The 17,737-nt window shown below is 39.6% G+C and overlaps 1 protein-coding gene across 1 annotated transcript in view; it reads right to left on the bottom strand.

Moving 5' to 3' along the window:
• Window positions 1-17,737, bottom strand: part of thsd7aa (thrombospondin, type I, domain containing 7Aa) — a 132,289-nt gene that overhangs the window by 93,825 nt on the left and 20,727 nt on the right. The window contains exons 2-4 of the mRNA XM_008421220.3: window positions 3,121-4,309; window positions 689-940; window positions 19-200 (exon numbers count right to left, since the gene is read on the bottom strand). Of these exons, the coding sequence (XP_008419442.1) occupies window positions 19-200; window positions 689-940; window positions 3,121-4,309 (1,623 nt within the window). The remainder of the gene's footprint in view (window positions 1-18; window positions 201-688; window positions 941-3,120; window positions 4,310-17,737) is intronic.

Raw genomic sequence — 17,737 nt, 5'->3', positions numbered from 1 at the left:
AAGAATTAGGGGAGTTACCTTCTCTACTCCTCAGTGAACTGAGATTAGATGGAGCAACAGCACTGGCCTGCACACAGTAGACCTCGCGTGTCTGGATTCCACCTCCACACAACCCTGTCAGGTTTCCACGCCGACGATCCTGCTGGCTCAGCAGCATGTCCACCCTACACTCTGTCCACTCTGTGGTTTTCCAGGTGTAGCTGGTGACACATCAAGGCAGATGAAGTGTCAGATTGAGATCCCATTAACCTAAGCTACTTCATGTGACCAAACACAAAACGGTAAGAAGAAAAAACCACATTTATTTGATGCCACAAACTATATATTCTACGTTAGAACATGCTGCTAAGATGGACACATAGTGTGTGGCATATTAAAAACAGGCATTATGTCTTTTATTAGCAACATCACTTAAGATCAAATTTGTTTATATCCCTGGCAGATTTTGACGCAAGTTCCTCTTTATCTTAGTCATTAGAGCAAAGGAATCTTTTAACTCATATTTTAATAATTAATCTATGATGATCTCCACGTCTTTGAGTTGGAAGGCCTGGGATCCATCACCTTAACCTGTAGAACCCTCCACAGATTTTCAGGTTCAAGTCAGCACTCTGGCTGATGCTCCATAACGTTATTATTACTTCTGGTCAGAAGGCACAGGTTGTAAAATGAAAAGTTGTTCACTCACACAGTGCATGGAGGAACCACCCCGTCCTGGGGGCTGCACGGCTCTTTTTCTTCAAGTTCTGGGCACTCCACTCCTCCACCTATTGGGAATTGGCTCACTTTCCTGTTGCGACTGCGCTCCCCTTTTGCCCCATTGGGGTTGTAGTAGCACTGCTTGGAGCAAGCTGACCATCCAGACCACTCAGTCACATCACAGTCTCTGGGAATCACGCAGGCCTGAAAGGTCACTGGCAGCATCTCCTGAGAACAAAGGCTGGAGAATGAGACAATGGTAAATTTTAATTAGGTGCTGCTGGTTATAAGAACACAACACATAATGTTAAGGAGTTGTTCAGGTCAATTGAATTAAATTTTTTTTTTTTAAACAACAACCAGTTAAATTTGTAGTGATTTGGATTTTCTGTGTTTATTTAGGTTTCTGTGTTCTGTTGAGTCTCTGTGTTGTCCTGGCTACCCCTTGATTGAGTACAGCTGTTCCTCGTTTCTCCTGATTGTCTCCCTGTGTATTTAAACCCACCTGTGTTCCTTGTCAACTCTTGTGCATCAAGTCTGCCGTCAGTTGTTTGAACTAGTTGCTACCAGTGTTGAGCCATTAACATTCTGCTTGACTGTGCTGCCTGGATTATTGTGATTGTCCTTCATTAAATTCATAATTTCTCACTCTACAACTTGGGTCCATCACGTCTTCTTCACCGCAAATCATGACAAGATTCTTGTCTGCATCTTTTCTCTGTTCTCTCTTTGGTTCTGCTCAGGTAAATTGTTTGCAAAATCGGTTGAGTTTCTTTTTTCAAACCCTTTTATGTATTTTATGACCGTCTTTCACAAAATATAAAAGGATCCGCATTTATGGTACAACAGCTTCAAAATATAGAGGAAACATTTTCATGTTTCTAGCTTCAGTCAAAATATGAAATAAATAGTCCGATGGTATTGTGACCCCCATGCTAGATAACCTTGATCCTGTGCTATATCCAACATAATACAGTCAATAGGTGTAAGCCTCTAAAGCTCTCAGCCATCTGTCTATACCGTAAAGGCTGAGAATGAGAAAAGGTCTGTGGTTTCTATTCTTTCAGGCATAACAAGAAAATCTGTGGTAGGGCCATGGCTTTCTTAGGATGGAGTTGATTGTGCTCACTGGCCTCTTTTAGAGTGAAGCGAGCCCAGAGACAGAATAAGGCCATTCATGTGGTGTCAGTGAGCATTCTCTGACACCACATAAAATTCAAATGATGAATGAGTTTAGTGGGGTGTTAAAGTGGATCTTGGCCCAACTTTCATTAAGATGCTCTTATACTGTCTGTAGTGTGAATGAATGTCATAAAATAATATTAAATAATCAAAACTTTGGAGGCACCCTAAACCCGCACATACCAGATTTTGCACCCTCTGTCATACCATCTTTGAATGTTTAGACTAACTGTAAGAATGCTGAGTCTGCATTCCACCATGAGAAAGAAAACAATCATACACAGAAAAATCATTCATTCTAAAATAAGTGTCAGACTTTGCAGAATGTAAATGGCTTGACATCTGGTAGTTAATACAACTATTTCTGTAGAGTTGGTGCCTTAGCTGTAATTCAGTGCTGAATACCGACTCTCACTGGAGTAACATTTAACAGCAAGAGCTAGAATTATATATATAAATTATACCTGTTTACTATCAGGTATAAATTACATTTTTCTAAATTTGTATAACTTCCTCCTGGCTTTGATTGATGGTTTTTGACTGGAAGTGACTCATTTCAGCAGATGGCTATAGTAGCACTGGGAGGAGGTGGAGGAGCTTGATTTTCTTTCATAGATTGTGTTTTATATTATACTCTCGCAACATGGCAGTTGTGTAAAAAAAATTTATTTTATAAAAGTTACATACTGCTTACTGAAAATGAATCTTGGATCATAATATTTAAAGAAGTCCAGCCTTTAAACATCCCCAAAAATGCTAATGAATTTGTTGTATGAGAAATTATTTGTAACACCCTAAGAAGAAGGTGTCAGAACATGTAATACTTCTCTTTTGATTTCCATCCATCCATGTTTTACGCCCATCTCAAGCTTTCAGAGTAACAGGAAGCTGAAGCTTTTCCTAACAGTGATTATACAAGTTAAGGTCTTTAGCCTACCCAGGATGTCAGCTCAATGCAGGACAAATCAGAGACGCACCATGCGTGCACCTACCCAGTGACCTATCACAAATGATTGTGGACTGTAGGAGGAAGCTGGGGAACCCAGAGAAGACTCACAATCCACCAACACGACAAAGTCCACAAAGAGAGACCTCAGCCCAGAACTGGAATTCAGGAACAGGTAATACATTCTGGACATGGTATTCTGTGCCCTGGGTTATTCTCTAGCAAGAGGAATGACACAGGACCTATACAGATGCACATGCTTACAGAAAGAATGACATTCCAATCCTTTGTACCTCAGAGCTTCAATGGTCCCCCTCTTGTGTACACAGGTCACTTCTCTGGTTTGGTAGCCAACTTGCAGATCCCAGAATTTTCCTCCTGGGCGGTTCTGGCGATTCTTGTTCCTCTTCTTTTTGATTAGCTCTCTGGTCTCTGGGTCTTTTGTTTTCCCCTTTTCTCTTAATCTTCCTTTGCCTTTTTCTCTCATTTTTTCTTTTTTTGCCTTGTTTTTTACCTTTTTCTGTCGTTTGGGTCGGTCTGCCTGTCTGAATGCCTTGCCCTGTTTTCTGTTTTCTCTGACCAATTTTCTGTTGCTCAAAGATGGTTTGTTACCATTTTTGGACACTTTTTCCTCACCTTCTGTGGACTTTATGTCCTTTTCTTGGTACTGTTTTTCATCATCTCTCATCTTTTTTCTTTCTCTCATGGACTGTTTGCCCTCTTCTCTGGCCTGTTTGTCACCTCCTCTGGATGGTGTTTCACCATCTCTTGACTGTTTGCTGCCCTCTTTAGCAGATTTGTCAATTTCTCTGGATCTCTTGCTGCTTTCCTTGGGTGGTTTTTCAGCTTGTCTGGCTATCCTTGGTAAAGGTACAGAACAGGAGCCCCAAGGTCCAACTCTGAGACTGTAAAGGTTTTCCTCTCCCTCACACAGGCCGGGCTGACACGTCTGAAATTCAGTCAAATTTGGACAGGCGGACCCACCAAACAGTGGTGGTGCCAGAACAAAGCGTATCCGATTCCGTAAGCCAATCCCACATGTTTTAGAACATGAAGTCCACGGGCTGAACTCAGACACCACACAGTCCCGAGGACACGGAATGAGACAGGCCTGTTCCTGCCTTGGTTTAGGTTCAAAGTATTCACAAATTACGTCCTCCGCAGGCTCGCCATCAGATTTCTGAACACAGCCCACTTCCCGTGTTTGGATGCCCTCCTCTCCCTTTGTGCACACTGTTGGCCGCTGCACCCCAGCACTGCGCATCATCACTGGGACACACTGGTTCCAAGCACCCAGCTGCCATTCGTACAGATCTTTGTGCCAGTCACACACTCTGAAGCAGCTCTGCTGATTGTCTGGCCTCTCTGTCTGGTCACAGTTTGTGTGGAGAGTGGTCCAGCCTTCAGAATGGGCGCACCATACTGCTCTGCTCTGGCTGCCTCCAGGTCCACACTCGCTTCCCATACACCGACCCCAAGGACCTGCACAAATGAAGGCAAGAACAGTCAGCGATACGTTAGAGAGAGCAATCACAGCTTTTGCAAAGCAAAGGGTAGATTAGTTCTATGTTTTTTATGAGATATAGAATAGAAAACTCAATTTAATTCCTCATCTGCCATCCAAAGAGATCAGATGCTACACAAGCGGTTCTGTTGTTCTGTTCTCCTCACTTACTCTTAGGGGGAGTCTTTAGTTCACATTAGTTCACCAGAGTTGCAATCAGTTTTGGATTACTGAAAGTTCTGACCTGATTGCATGCAAGAACATGCTATTCACTAAGAAAATTCAAACATAAAAATTATATTACAAAACTGATTAAAATTGTTAATTTGTGTTGAATAGAGCCAGTATTTAACAACTAAGCCATTACCTTTGAAAATAGTATGAATAATGCAAATAAAATAGAAATACATGGTTTCCCCCAGTGTGTTATAAGCCTGGCAGCCCACCATGCTTTACTATGTCATTTATGTCATTATTTCAATCTGGAGAGACTCAGACGGAGAAAGAAAGCGATTAAAAGAGTTTAATGACAAAATGAACATGAGGGTCATTTACGGGGAGGGATGCTGGTAGATGAAGGCCAGCTGGGGTGATGCTATGAAATAATTAGCAGGTGGAACGGGTCAGCTCTGCATTACTAGGATGATGAGAAAATGAAAAGAAAAGAGGGAATGGGTTAAAAAGGAAGGAGACGACTTCTTGCTACTGGAGACGAGATGCTAGAGTTAAGGTTAGCCTCATAGGGTGACAGAGGATGAGGGTGAGATGAGGTCAATCTGGATGAAACCTGAAAATAAAGTTTATTTATAAATCACAGCGCTGTACAATGGAATTACACAAAATTACACGAAACCAACGGAAGAAACAAAATGGAGAGATAAAAGCCTGGGGAAATAAAAAACGTTTGTAGTTGCTTTTAAAAGCCTCCACAGTCAGCAAAACGGAGCTGTAAAGGCAAACTGTTCCACAGCCTGAAGGCCACCGACTGAAGGGCTGGTCCCCTTTAATTTTAACCGTGTTCGTGGAACGACCAAAAGATTATGACTTGGGGAGCGGAGACCACGGGCAGCAGCCTGACCATGTAATGCTCTGTATGTCAGGACAAGAATTTATAAGGGGTGAAGGACAAAAAGGGGATGGTTTGTATAACATTTTCTGGAAAGACCGTGGGCTTTGGATGAGGTTGACCAACCACCACCAGTAATTGCGCAGTGCTACTGACACTGAAGGAAGCTGCGCGCACAGAGAAGAGTTATGAATAATTATATGGAGAGGATGCTGAGGATGAAATGTCTAACCTATTGGTGTGATGCTGAAGGGATACCCTGAAGACTGAAATCTAAAGGCTGAATGATGACGTATATAGATGCTAGCTTCGAGGTTGCAGGGATGCGGGAGCTTGAAATGATAGACGAGCATAAAGAATAAAAGTTTGAACTCAAATGAGAATGAAAGAAAATAAGGAATAAATTTCAGTGCGAGACATGAGATTGAAATTTCAAGTGGGCGACTTTGTCCAAGTCGCAGGACTGGAAAGTAGATACATGTACGCAGAATGCATAAAGAATTTATTTTATTTATTTTTTAATAGAGGTGGTGACGAAACAAGGTGGCTGGATGCTGAGAGGGACGGCTTATCAGCAAGGATGTTAGAATGATCAGGGCTGAAACAAGCAGAGATGCCAACATGATTGGTGCCGGTTGATGTCATGAGACAGATGGGTTGAGGTTCAGCTCTATAGTTGGGACACGACTGCTTATGGAGGAAAGCGACGACATGGGATCGCTTGCAGAAATTCCCTTTCAGGGAACAGGTTATGGCAATAGGTTATGGATTAGTAAAACGCTGGGGACTTGAGCTGCTGAAATGAAGGTTGAAGGTGGAGCAGATACGAAGAGATTTTAAAAAAAAAATTTTAAAGACTTGAACTTGTTGAAACGAGCCGTGCAAATTAACTTCATTGGACCCGGCAATGAAATTGGAGGTTCGGTTTCTCCGGATGGGCAGTGTGCTTCACAATGCTGCAAATGCTGATTGACTGTTGCTAATGGGCCCACGAGAATGACTGCTAATGGCATTCGGCCCTGAGGTGAGACTGGAACGAACGCATTCGAGCTTGGAACCTGGGTGAGCTAGAAAGTAGGCTGCATCGACCTGGAAGTGACAGGATGGCTTGGGAAATAATAGCATGTAGATTTCGAACGATCTTAGATGAGAGATGCGACTTAGGCGACCCCGACTACAGATGAGTTTAATGCAGGAGGTGTGGAGGGGGGGCATCGACTTATGTTGGGGAGGCAAAATGAATCTATGAAGCTGAACATAAACATACATATTTAGACAGGCTACTTGTTAACGAGCTTAGGTCCTGAATTGATATTTGCTAGTCAACACTAGCCAACGTGCCTGCTTCCAACAACCTTACTCCACTCAGACGGTTAGTTTGGGGAAAAACTGTGCAAAGTTCTTTGGGATTTGCTGCCGTGATTCATGCAGCTCCTGCGAGCCCAGTAAAGCAGCAGCAGGACTCGGTGCTGCTGCACAGGGAAAAGCCTGCACAGGGAAAGCCCAGCGCTGGCGACTCAGGGTTCGAGGCAATTGTAGGCGGCTCAGAAGACAACTAATTATACAGTTTAACCATGAAAATTGACAGAGGACACAGATATGGGAAGTGGGGAAGCGACATGAAATGGCGATCAGCCAGGATGCGTTATGTATCGGAGAAAAATTCCTAAGTCGAAGCCAGAACTTATTATATTGAGGCTGACCACCTACTATTTAAGGTTGCTTTTGGCAAGAAGTGAATAGGACACGGAACAAAATTTGATGTGAAGTAATAATTGGGTAATGGCCCTAACAAGCAAGAATTTGGCTTGTTCAACGATTAGAGAAAGCACTTTTACTGACCCTACCGAGATGAGACATGGAGGGAATATTGACCAGCTACACGATCTGTCGGCAGCCAGTTTACTGCGCATGTCACCTTGCAACAAAGAGATTCACAATTAGGCTAATAATATAATTTAAGACACGCAGACTGTGCAGAAAACCTCTCTGAAGCAGATGTTATGCCCAGAAACGCATGCCTGCCCAAAATTGCATCCCCTGTTGCGGGAGCGCGCATCGCTCTAAGCTCTCGCATATTGACAAGAAAACGGACTGAAATATGACAGAAGAGAAAATTTTAAAGATATTTGTAACATTATCACGTTTCTTAGCCATGTAATCCCTAAAACGGTGGGTTTTATTTTGCAAATTACTTGAAATAAATGCGATTTTTACACCTTTATTGTCACATAATGAGTCAAACTTTTTTCAGTCCGTGTCTGTTGTAAACATTCTCTGCATGTTAGTCTGTTAATGTAGGAGGGAATGCATTTTAATTTATGAGCTTGAAAATATTTGCATCCATCCTGTTGATATGAAACTTATAGCATTAGCTCAGAGAACAAGTATCATTACGTAGAAAAGGTGAAATCCTTTCAGCTCTTTATTTCCCACAATTAGCACAGGGATGGATTTTTTGGCAATATGGATTTCCAGCCTGCCAAAATATGCATGCCCTCTCTATTTTCCTCAAATATTATCCTATTGATATAAAACTTATACCAGGAGTTCATGGAACTATTCTGGTTATGTAGAATGTAGTTATTTATCGGAGACGACAAATAGCCCTCTCATACGCTTCAAATGGTTTTTGGATTGGCCTTACGGATCCTGAACCAGAAGGAATTGTTCGGACTGCTTTTTTCATTAAAACTGACTGTGTGTCCCATAAAGATAGATAAAGTCTCTCACACACACGGCAGTTGGCAGAGGCTTAATCACTATAGCAACAGAATACATAGAAAGGCAGAGCTGCTGGTTTGGACTACAAAGACTGTAGTTCTAAACATGGCGGAACACCTTAATACAGAGAGCAGAAGAGAAGGTCAGAACTACAACATGGTGGAACACTCAGTCATTATAGAGGAGGGCTGAGCTGGCATTTAGAGCCACTTGCTGTTTTGGGCATTATATAGCTGGATTAACCAAACCACTGTTACACATTGGATTAGTGTGGTCACTTAAAATGAAGCTTACTGAAACTTTCAAAATAAAAGCCTGCATATTCCTCTCAAAAAAAGCTACATATTATTGCACCGCCTATGGCGGTGCAATAATATGTAGTTTTTTTTTTTTTTTACCTTTTTTTTCTCATGGTATTAGCACAAAGAGTAGCACTTCACTGCCCCCTAATGCATTGCCTTGCACAGCACACACACAGCAGTTGGCTGAGGATTAATTACTTTAGCAGAACTACAACATGGCGGAACTCTCAAATAGCACACATTAGGGCTGAACTGGCATTTAGAACTACTTGCTGTTTTGGGCATTATATAGCTGGACTGTTACACGTTGGATTAATGTGACCATTAATCCAATGTGTAACAATAATGAAGCTTACTGAAAATTTCTAAATAAAAGCCTTGGCATGTTTCACATCAGGTAATTGGTCTTTTGGACTTTATGTGACTGGTTTAAACAAACTACATTGAATTAGAGAGGTAGTTAAAATGAAGCTTACTGAAAGTTTCAAAATAAAAATCTGCATATTCCCGTCAGGTTAGTGCACTAACCTGCAGGTTAGTGCAATAATATCAGCCTTTTTAATGCTTTTTTTTTCTCAGGATAGTGAACTGCCTTGCGCAACATTAGCACACACATTTTCCTCATTAATTAGACATGGTTAGTATACTGAATGGAGCAAGTAAAATTTAAACAACATGGTCCTGTTGCTCCACATGCTATTGCCAGCATTTAGGCTACTGTTGAGGAAAAATTACTATTTTTAGTGTTTAACTCAGTTAAATTTTTTTTGAACGAATTTCTTAATCTTGAACAGGTTTGTGTTAGTGATTTAATACCCGAAGAACTATTGCTGGGTTAAGCATTTAAAGTACAAAGGAGAATAGAGATCTGCAGGAGAGCTTCGGCTCAGACCCCTGGGGTCTTATCATTAAAGACAGCAGGTCATAAATTAACATATGCAGGAAGGTGGAGGACAGTATCACTTGAATTACTCTGAGAAAGGGAACTTTGGTCGGTTCACGTAACCAGGATGAGAAGTCTACCAAAACAGCTGACATGGTGCAAAAACTGAATATAACATAAAATGTTTTAAATCACTAACATTTAATTTGTAAGACATTTTTCTTAGTTATTAATAACATGTTTTTGACTAAAAATTCTATTATCTTGTTTTAGAATTAATTTAGTCAATGATGAATGTATTTGAAATTTTATTATTTCTGACTATATTAGAATCACATGAAAATGTTTTGTTTAGTGTTAGAAAATACTTAGGTTTATGGTGAATGAATGTCTTAATTCTTATTTGTTTCTAATTCCTATTTAGAAACAGGAATTGTACTTCATTATTTTCTGTTAATTTTATCTATTGCTTTTGGTTTGATATCAGGACTAAACTTTGGAGATGCTGAGTGCAGAAGAACAAATTGGGTTTCTGGATAATTTTTCATTGAATTAAAAGTACAGTATTAAAGGTTTGTTCCTGGCAGAGCAGAAGAGAAACCAGAATTTCACAGCTACCTGTGAGGTTCCTGCATTTGTTTCTCTTTGCCCAGATGGCTGTAGAGCCAGATAGCGTTAAGAAAATAAATTTAAAATAAGTTAGTTTTAGAATTTATCATGACTTGATTGAAATACCATAATTATAGTTTTAAAATTTATAACATAGTCTGACCGATTGATCTATATTTTACTTTAGTTAAAGCAGATTGTTTGCCAAGATCTCTGATCTGCTCTTTGCCTGTTGAGAAACAATCAGTAGGAAGTTCTAGCTTTTCACACTGATCTGTGAAAACCATAAACCACCATGAATTTGGAGAGTCTGCTTCTACCTTATTTAACAAAAGGTGTTTGATCTTGTGAACAAATTGCAGGACTTTTTCTAAATTTAAAAGGGCCAGAGATGCCTTCCAATTGGTCAAGTAGAGATACGCCTTATTTGAATACATTAAAGAGGAAAACACACCTACAGGTATAAAAGTTTGTACACAAGGGAAACAATTTAGAAAAAAGCTGATTTATTTTACTTCTGCACCAGCTCTTTCTCCAAGGACGTCCTTGATATTTCTTTGTCTTCTTGTCTCAGGTAACAATGTTTGTATCTGTGTTTCTTCAGTTTCCTGTACTATCTTGTACTTTCTTCTGATTGGATTAAATTATGTAATTCTGTGACGTCAACACGCATTGTTGTGTTTTTGTCCCCACACGTGGCCACGCGAGAGAACCCGGGATCAAAAGGAAGAATCAGAGCCAGAGTTCTGCTAAATTTAATTGTAATATAAAAATTCTTCCTTAACACTAACATTAGCATATTGGCTAATTTTAGTTCATGCATTAATTTCAACATAATGAATGGTACAAGTACAGCTTAGTCAAAATGCTTCTGCCTCTCCACAGGTTATTGACTACATTGCAGCTTTTTTTAGCATTAAACCAAATTTTTTGCATCAGAACACTGGGTCAAAGCCGACGGGCACACTTTGGCATGCCCCTTAAAATTTCTGCAGGAATTTTCTAGTTTTTCCACTATTGTTGCTTGATATTTTGTGTCTGCAGACATTTCTTGTGTACTTTATCTAACCTATCTGCTGCTGCAATGCTGCAACTAAGGGGATATTCTGTAGGGGGGTTTTTCTGTTGGTTTTCAGCTGAATCTCAACTGGCTTTGGTGTGAGTGTGAAAATGTTGCTCTGCAGACAGTCGGATCAAAAACACTGCTACTAAGGAATTGACAAGGCAGAGATCTGTTTTTCCTGCAGGCATCAAAAGCCAACTCTTTCAACATAACAAGCAGTGACATCTAAACACAGCTGCAAAACCATAACAGTTCATCAGTTTATTGCAACCACTGTCACAGTGTGCAGAATTTCTTTTTTTTTGTCTCTTTCCTCTTGCGTTTCTGTATTTTTATTCCTCATTTCCTCTTTTGCCCAGTAATGAGTGGTTTTATTCATTCCATATATAATATCACATCCAGAGCTCATGGGAGGTTTAATTACATTTAACAAACCAAGCTTGAAAATGTGATGATAGAAAACAGTGCTGCTTGTGCCCACTTTCAGTGCATACTTGTTGGGATTTAGCCAAAGCACCATTCATGCATCTTTCATAAGACTTGTCAGAAGAGGAAAGCTATCCATTTCAGGAAGGAATATTACACGGCTCATTTAGGGTGTCATGTTGCTGCACAGGGATCTGCTTCTGTAAAGTGTTACTGAGCAGGCTGTGCTTGTTTGCTAAATGCACCGCTGCGCTCTGGATAAACAAGAGGCAAAATTCAAACATATGGCGCTGACTTTGCCTGTTTTTATTCATTTATAGGTCCAATTTTCAAGATTATCATTCTTAAATTGGGAGAAGGCTAATTATTTTTATAGCAACCACATCAGAATTTTTAGAAGGCATTTTTAGCTGTTTACATGTAAACTATTGATTACACATTATTCTGATCACCCTTAGTCAATGGCTTTCATACATGGTCTAAAAAAATTAAACTTAAACCTTAGAAACTTTATATAGTTGAATATGAAAGGTGTGGGAATAGACGTAGAAGTTGTGTAGGATTAACTGAACTGAAGAAAGAATATTGTTTTCCAAGCTAGTAAACATTATAGACAACATAACATAACTGCATACTCTCTAGATTATATTAGAAAATAATAGGTAAACCTATTGTTTCAATTTTTTACTTTTTTTTTTACCAAAACCTTTTTACCTCTAGTACTTGTATTTTCGCAGTAAGATCTGAAATCAGATGACTTACAAATACTAATTAGAACCACACATGTGAACTGTCGCCTGCCACGCTGCCCCACCGCCACCTCATGATTTAACAGCGTTTCTGACACACAGCACCATGAGCCCTTCACTCTGTGAACAGCTGTTCATTTCCAGCAACTCACAACATTCACAGCCCTGGAAATCTGAAAACACAGATCTCTGTCCACTGCAACTGCAATTAAAAACAGTAATATAATATCAAAAAACAGTAATATAATATCAAAAGCATATTATTGTCAGATTGTTTCTCAATGTTCATGGTTTAAAAGCCATACACTGCTGCTCCAAAGAGTTTGAATGTGAGCCAGAACAGAACAGGAGGGAGCTGAGATTAGGATTACAGCCTGCTCTCTAAACACGTTATTTATAACAATTTCTTTGAAGTAAGAAGAACTCTAACTTTTTCCAAGTTAGTTAAACTTCTAACTCAGAAGAAATTGTAATCATTTCCAGATTTTCAATTATTTACAGCCTGTAAGATGTTTCTTGTACAAATGTATTGACAAACATGCTGCAGCATCTGCTCCATTCAGACTATGCCATGTTTACTGGTTAAATTAGAACTTTGCACAGATAGAACAATAATATTATAAAAAAGTTGGTTAAGAAAAAAATTACAGTTGTGAAAGAACAGTGGCCAAAAGATAACAGGACGATATTCAGACAGAATAGATCATAAACTCTAAAAAGTGTATTTGGGCTGCAGTTCATGTTATGGACTTATTTACATTAATCTCACTTAATTTGTTTGGTTTAATGATAATTTACCTTTCTGTGTTGAATGAACTTAAAAGTTACAAATTTTATCTTAAAGGAACTTTTTACTTTGACTTTACTTGAAATAATTAAGTTCAATGCCACATTCGTAGCTTTGTGTTGTGCAGGGACACCAGCCTCCCCACTCAGAGCGTCTGTCTTTGTGGTTCTGACAAAGTCTGACAAATTGAAGAAAATAACCTGGCCCTCAAGGTACCTAATCTTTCCTGTACAGAACTCAGATAAGGCTATAGAAATCAAAAATGCAGAACAGGATAAAATATCTTAAAATATGAATAAATTTAAATCTTATTTAAAATGAACGGAAGATCACCTTGAAGGTTTCGATGATCAAATCTGTACATGATAATCCTGTGGAAGTAGATCATTATTTCAAGTCATTATTTTTTGGGACAAATGTGAGAAAATTAAAATCTGACTAGGATTCAGATAAAATGCAGATAAAAATAGCTTTTGTCCAGGCTCCTGGGGAACAAAGCGTGGCAGTGATAGTGGTGATGATATGAAGTGGTAGGAAACGTGGGGGAGGGCAAGTTGTTTAAATGTCAGAGACAGTGAGGAGAGATGAGGAGAAGAATAGGAAAAAGTGCAGATAGGATGATTTCTTTTATTGAGTGTAAAGGTGAGCTATTGCTTACCTGACAAAATCTAATTCACATTAAAGCTTAAATGATGACCAAAAAAAGCTGGAAAATGTCTTTTTTTAACATCTGCGTTTGTTTTCCCACTTACTATCACAAGAATTTTCCTCAAAATACGGATTTGATGATGAGGACATACAACACTGATATTTAAATGATAACTATGCATTAAAAAAAGTTGCACTCTAGCATATGAAGCACGAAATCCGACCAATCAGAAGTCACTGACAATGAAATGGTCTCAGACTATCTTTTTCATGGAGCCTGGCCACCAAGATCCCATGAATCCCGATCAAAAGTTATCTGAAACCTTACTCCATCGCTCCCTACAACATAATGCTATTGTTACTAGCAATGGATTGCTCCTCTCCAATCAGTGTCAACATACAATGCAGCATATGGCAATTATGTGAGGTCATGTAGAATAATTGATGTTGGTCTCTGAACATGATAGTAGCCACTTGCCATCATTCCAGGACCTCTAGTTCCAGTATTAGTCCAAATGCAGCTTTGTCTTCTTTGATGGCGGCAACATCAGGTACAGTGAGCTGCTTGGTGCCCAAAACAAGAACCCCCCCATGATTTTGTCTGCATCATGAGAGCCTTCATCCTCTCAACACTTCGTCAGAGTCTGTCTTTCTGATCCACCACAGGACCTTTTATCCTGTAAAGCGACTCTGATGCTTACTGTGTTTCTGCACACTCAGGTAATGAGTCAAAGGCTCACTGACAACTGCATGCCACCAAACAGAGCAGGTCATGCTGTAGATGTACTACTACACAAACAAGTCAAGTAAAAGAGGTTATCTGCAGCAGATATGGAACATAATCCACATGTTGCCATAATCCCTCCCTCCCCCACTCACACCCACCCCATTACTATTCTGTATTTATCTGAACCCCATCAGCCAGAACAACTAAAAAACTGGCAACAGAAATCTGATGATAGGAGCATTCATCAGATTTTCAGTTCTAAGTGTTTATTTCCTATCAGAAGGTTGTGAAACCCTGTACTTGGATTTCCTCTGACCTTTGTCTGAGCCAGACCCTTAGAATTATCCTATTCATTATTTGCTAACATGGCAGAGCTGTCCACTGAAGTCACAAAGGAGAGAACTCTTTGCATTTATTACATCATTGACTTTCACCTAAAAGCAGTAAATGTTTTGTCTGGCTGCAACATCCTTACTTGAAGTTGAGGGTTGGTGAATGACTGAGTGCTTTGAGGGGTAAAAATGGTTTTATGAGGGGAATCCTTGGATGGGTAGAGATTCCAGAACTACTGACACCAAGAGAGGCTGCAGAATATTATCAGAGGGTGCAAAACTAAGTCTGCACCTGACTCACATGAACACATCCTCTAAATCCATCATGTGTGCAGCGAACAAAACCAGTCCAAACCTAACCCACACAAATACAAACACAATTCTATTCTTTTTGGAAAATGTTTTGACTCTCCCACAGTCTTACTGCTATGCTAAGGCAGAACATGGCAGTAAGAGCGTAGCTCTTCAGTTCCTGAAACCATGAAAAAAAAATACTCAAGACCGGTCTTGGTCTCGAGACTATTTTGATGGTCTGGATTTTATTTCAAGACCAGTCAAGACTGCAACTGTGAAAATATCACTAAGCTTACAGCATACTGTCCAGTTTATTTGTTAACATGTTTGTTTTAACTGGATGCAAAACATACAGATTAATATCCAAGCAATAACGTGACTTACCAGTTATGTGTTTCTGTTAGTCCCTTCCACACTTTTCACTCGCAAGTGGCGAGAATGTGTGCTCTGAGACATGCGCAGTGGTTTTCTCTGGGCAGAAGATGTCTGTCTAATCGTCAGTAATAGAATTGCGCTACATAAATCATAAGAAATCCAATGGCGACAGCTAATTCAATAGCGCTTTGCTTTCACAGATGGTGAGGACTACGTCTAACTTTTTTCGTCACTTAAAAAAGAAGCTCAAAGAAAGGTAAGTTCCGTTGACGTGGTGTTTGCAAAGCTAGCTGTACAGAGACACATAAGCATTTGTGATGAAAAACAGTTGTCACTCACTTCGCTGGATTATTGTGCGGAGGTGTTGACTGACTTGTCGTATATTTGGGACAACACTGTGTCCAAAAGTCTGCAAAATAGTAACGTGACATTCACGGACGATCCGATTCTTCTGAACAGCTCTTTACTAAGTAGATAGGACTGGAGCCTCACTGAGAGCCATTCTTTGTTCTTGTAATGCTCTGCGTACACTGCGGTGTTTTATTTAATTATATACATTGGTATTTATTTAATTTGCAAATAATTAAAACACAACAACGAAAGAGCACGCAGAGCATGCGCATAGCTCTTTGAGTATTTTCGTTCATAGTGGCAGCTGTAATGTGTGCCATGGTGTCAGATTGCCTGGCTTCATGTACCGGGAGACAGGGTGAGAACAGTCAAGGTGAGCATCTTGTGCTTGGTTACTTCTTGTTTGTTGCTCCTTCGTCAGTGTTCATAGTTGGGCGTTATTTACCATCAGGGCATTGCCTCAATTGTTATTTTTTATGGTGCAGACAGTGGTGGTTTCTGACATTCAGCAATATAGACAAACACCCAGGACGTTATCTTTTTAGGGATGGCATGAGACCACCATGGATTGTGGCACAGAGATGGAAGAGTTTGTTCTGATTTTAATATTGGTTAAATTTATTTCAGCTCTAATTATTTAATATCTAGGTATTTTTTTATGGGAATTTTGATCATATTTCACATTTTATCGTGTCATGTAGCGCGGGGCGCTGGTCTTGGTCTTGGTCCCTAAAAGTCTTGGTCTTGTCTCGGTCTTGATACACTCTGGTCTTGGTCTTGTCTTGGTCTCAGGTTAGGTGGTCTTGACTACAACACTGGTTCATACAGGTGTCTGCAAAGACTAATGAAAGCAACCACTCTATTTATCATTTTGATATGAAACCCAGTACAGGCAGCACTGAAATTTAGTGCAACATCATAGAAACGGCTGCAAACAAAACTACTAATGATCGTTTTTAAAAACATTTTCTGAAATCTTTAAAGAGATATTTTTCTATATGGAGCTTTTAATGTTTTCCTGACCTGCTGAACGGTGTGGAAGATGATACATGCTGGTGGCAGCAAACATTATGATTAAGGGTTTCAGTTAAGAGCCACTGTATTACTTAGATAGATTCTGTTTCAGAAGATTTTGTTCTGTGAGAGGAATTAACTTAGTCTTGTGTCCCCAGACAAACAGCCTTGACTCTCCGCATTAGCTCAGCAGATCAGAGCCACTGTGTCAGTGAGCACATACTAGACATGTGAATCAGTTGGTGGATTAGTGACAGTTACGGGTCATGGATTTTATATATGGCACAGTGCTGACACAGATTATACGGTAGATTTGTACAAAGGGAAAAAAAGAGCTAGAGCTGCTTTCCAGAGGGATGACTTTATGTTGGGTCCTGCTCTGCTGGTGACCTGGAAACATGCTCTGCTGTGGCTCACATGATTTTTAATATTTTACACTCTATTGCTATGCTTCTTCTTGTTCATTATTCTCATATATCTATTATAAAAGTGAGTACACAACATTAACTTTATAACTGGCTCTGACTAAACATCCAAACTTCTCTAGAGGAGTTGCAGTCAATGTTTAACAAAACAGCATTGGTTGTGCTTTCTTTTTAACAGCTTTTTTTCTTGTTATGATTTTGTGACAATACTGGTGGCTCCCACTGTTGAATTAACTTTAAAATCAGCGTCCATTCTAACTTCCATAAGCAGAGCGCTGCTGTGTGACATTTTACCTTCTTCATCTGGGCATGTGGATCACTTTGGGAATGTGAACCGTTCACACAAAAGACTCATTGCGGTCATTTAGTAGTATGAAAGACCATGCAAAAAAGTCAGATTTCAGCAAAAAAAATGGAATTGACAGGCAAGTCCTGCTTTCTGACGGTACCTATAATCTTTGCAAGCAAACACAAAATGACATGAAAAAAGATGGGAGGAGACTAAGAGGCAGTTCATATAATCTAATATGATAATGCTGGAAATATGTAAAAAAATAAAAAATAAAAAAAAGGGATAAATGATGCAACAGTTCCCATACTTAGCAGCTAGGCACCCGTTTGTGTCGTTCAT

This window comes from Poecilia reticulata, chromosome 11 (genome assembly GCF_904066995.2).
Source record: "Poecilia reticulata chromosome 11, P_reticulata-male-v2, whole genome shotgun sequence".
Taxonomy (NCBI): Eukaryota; Metazoa; Chordata; class Actinopteri; order Cyprinodontiformes; family Poeciliidae; genus Poecilia; species Poecilia reticulata.
This window is presented reverse-complemented; position numbering and strand designations above follow the sequence as displayed.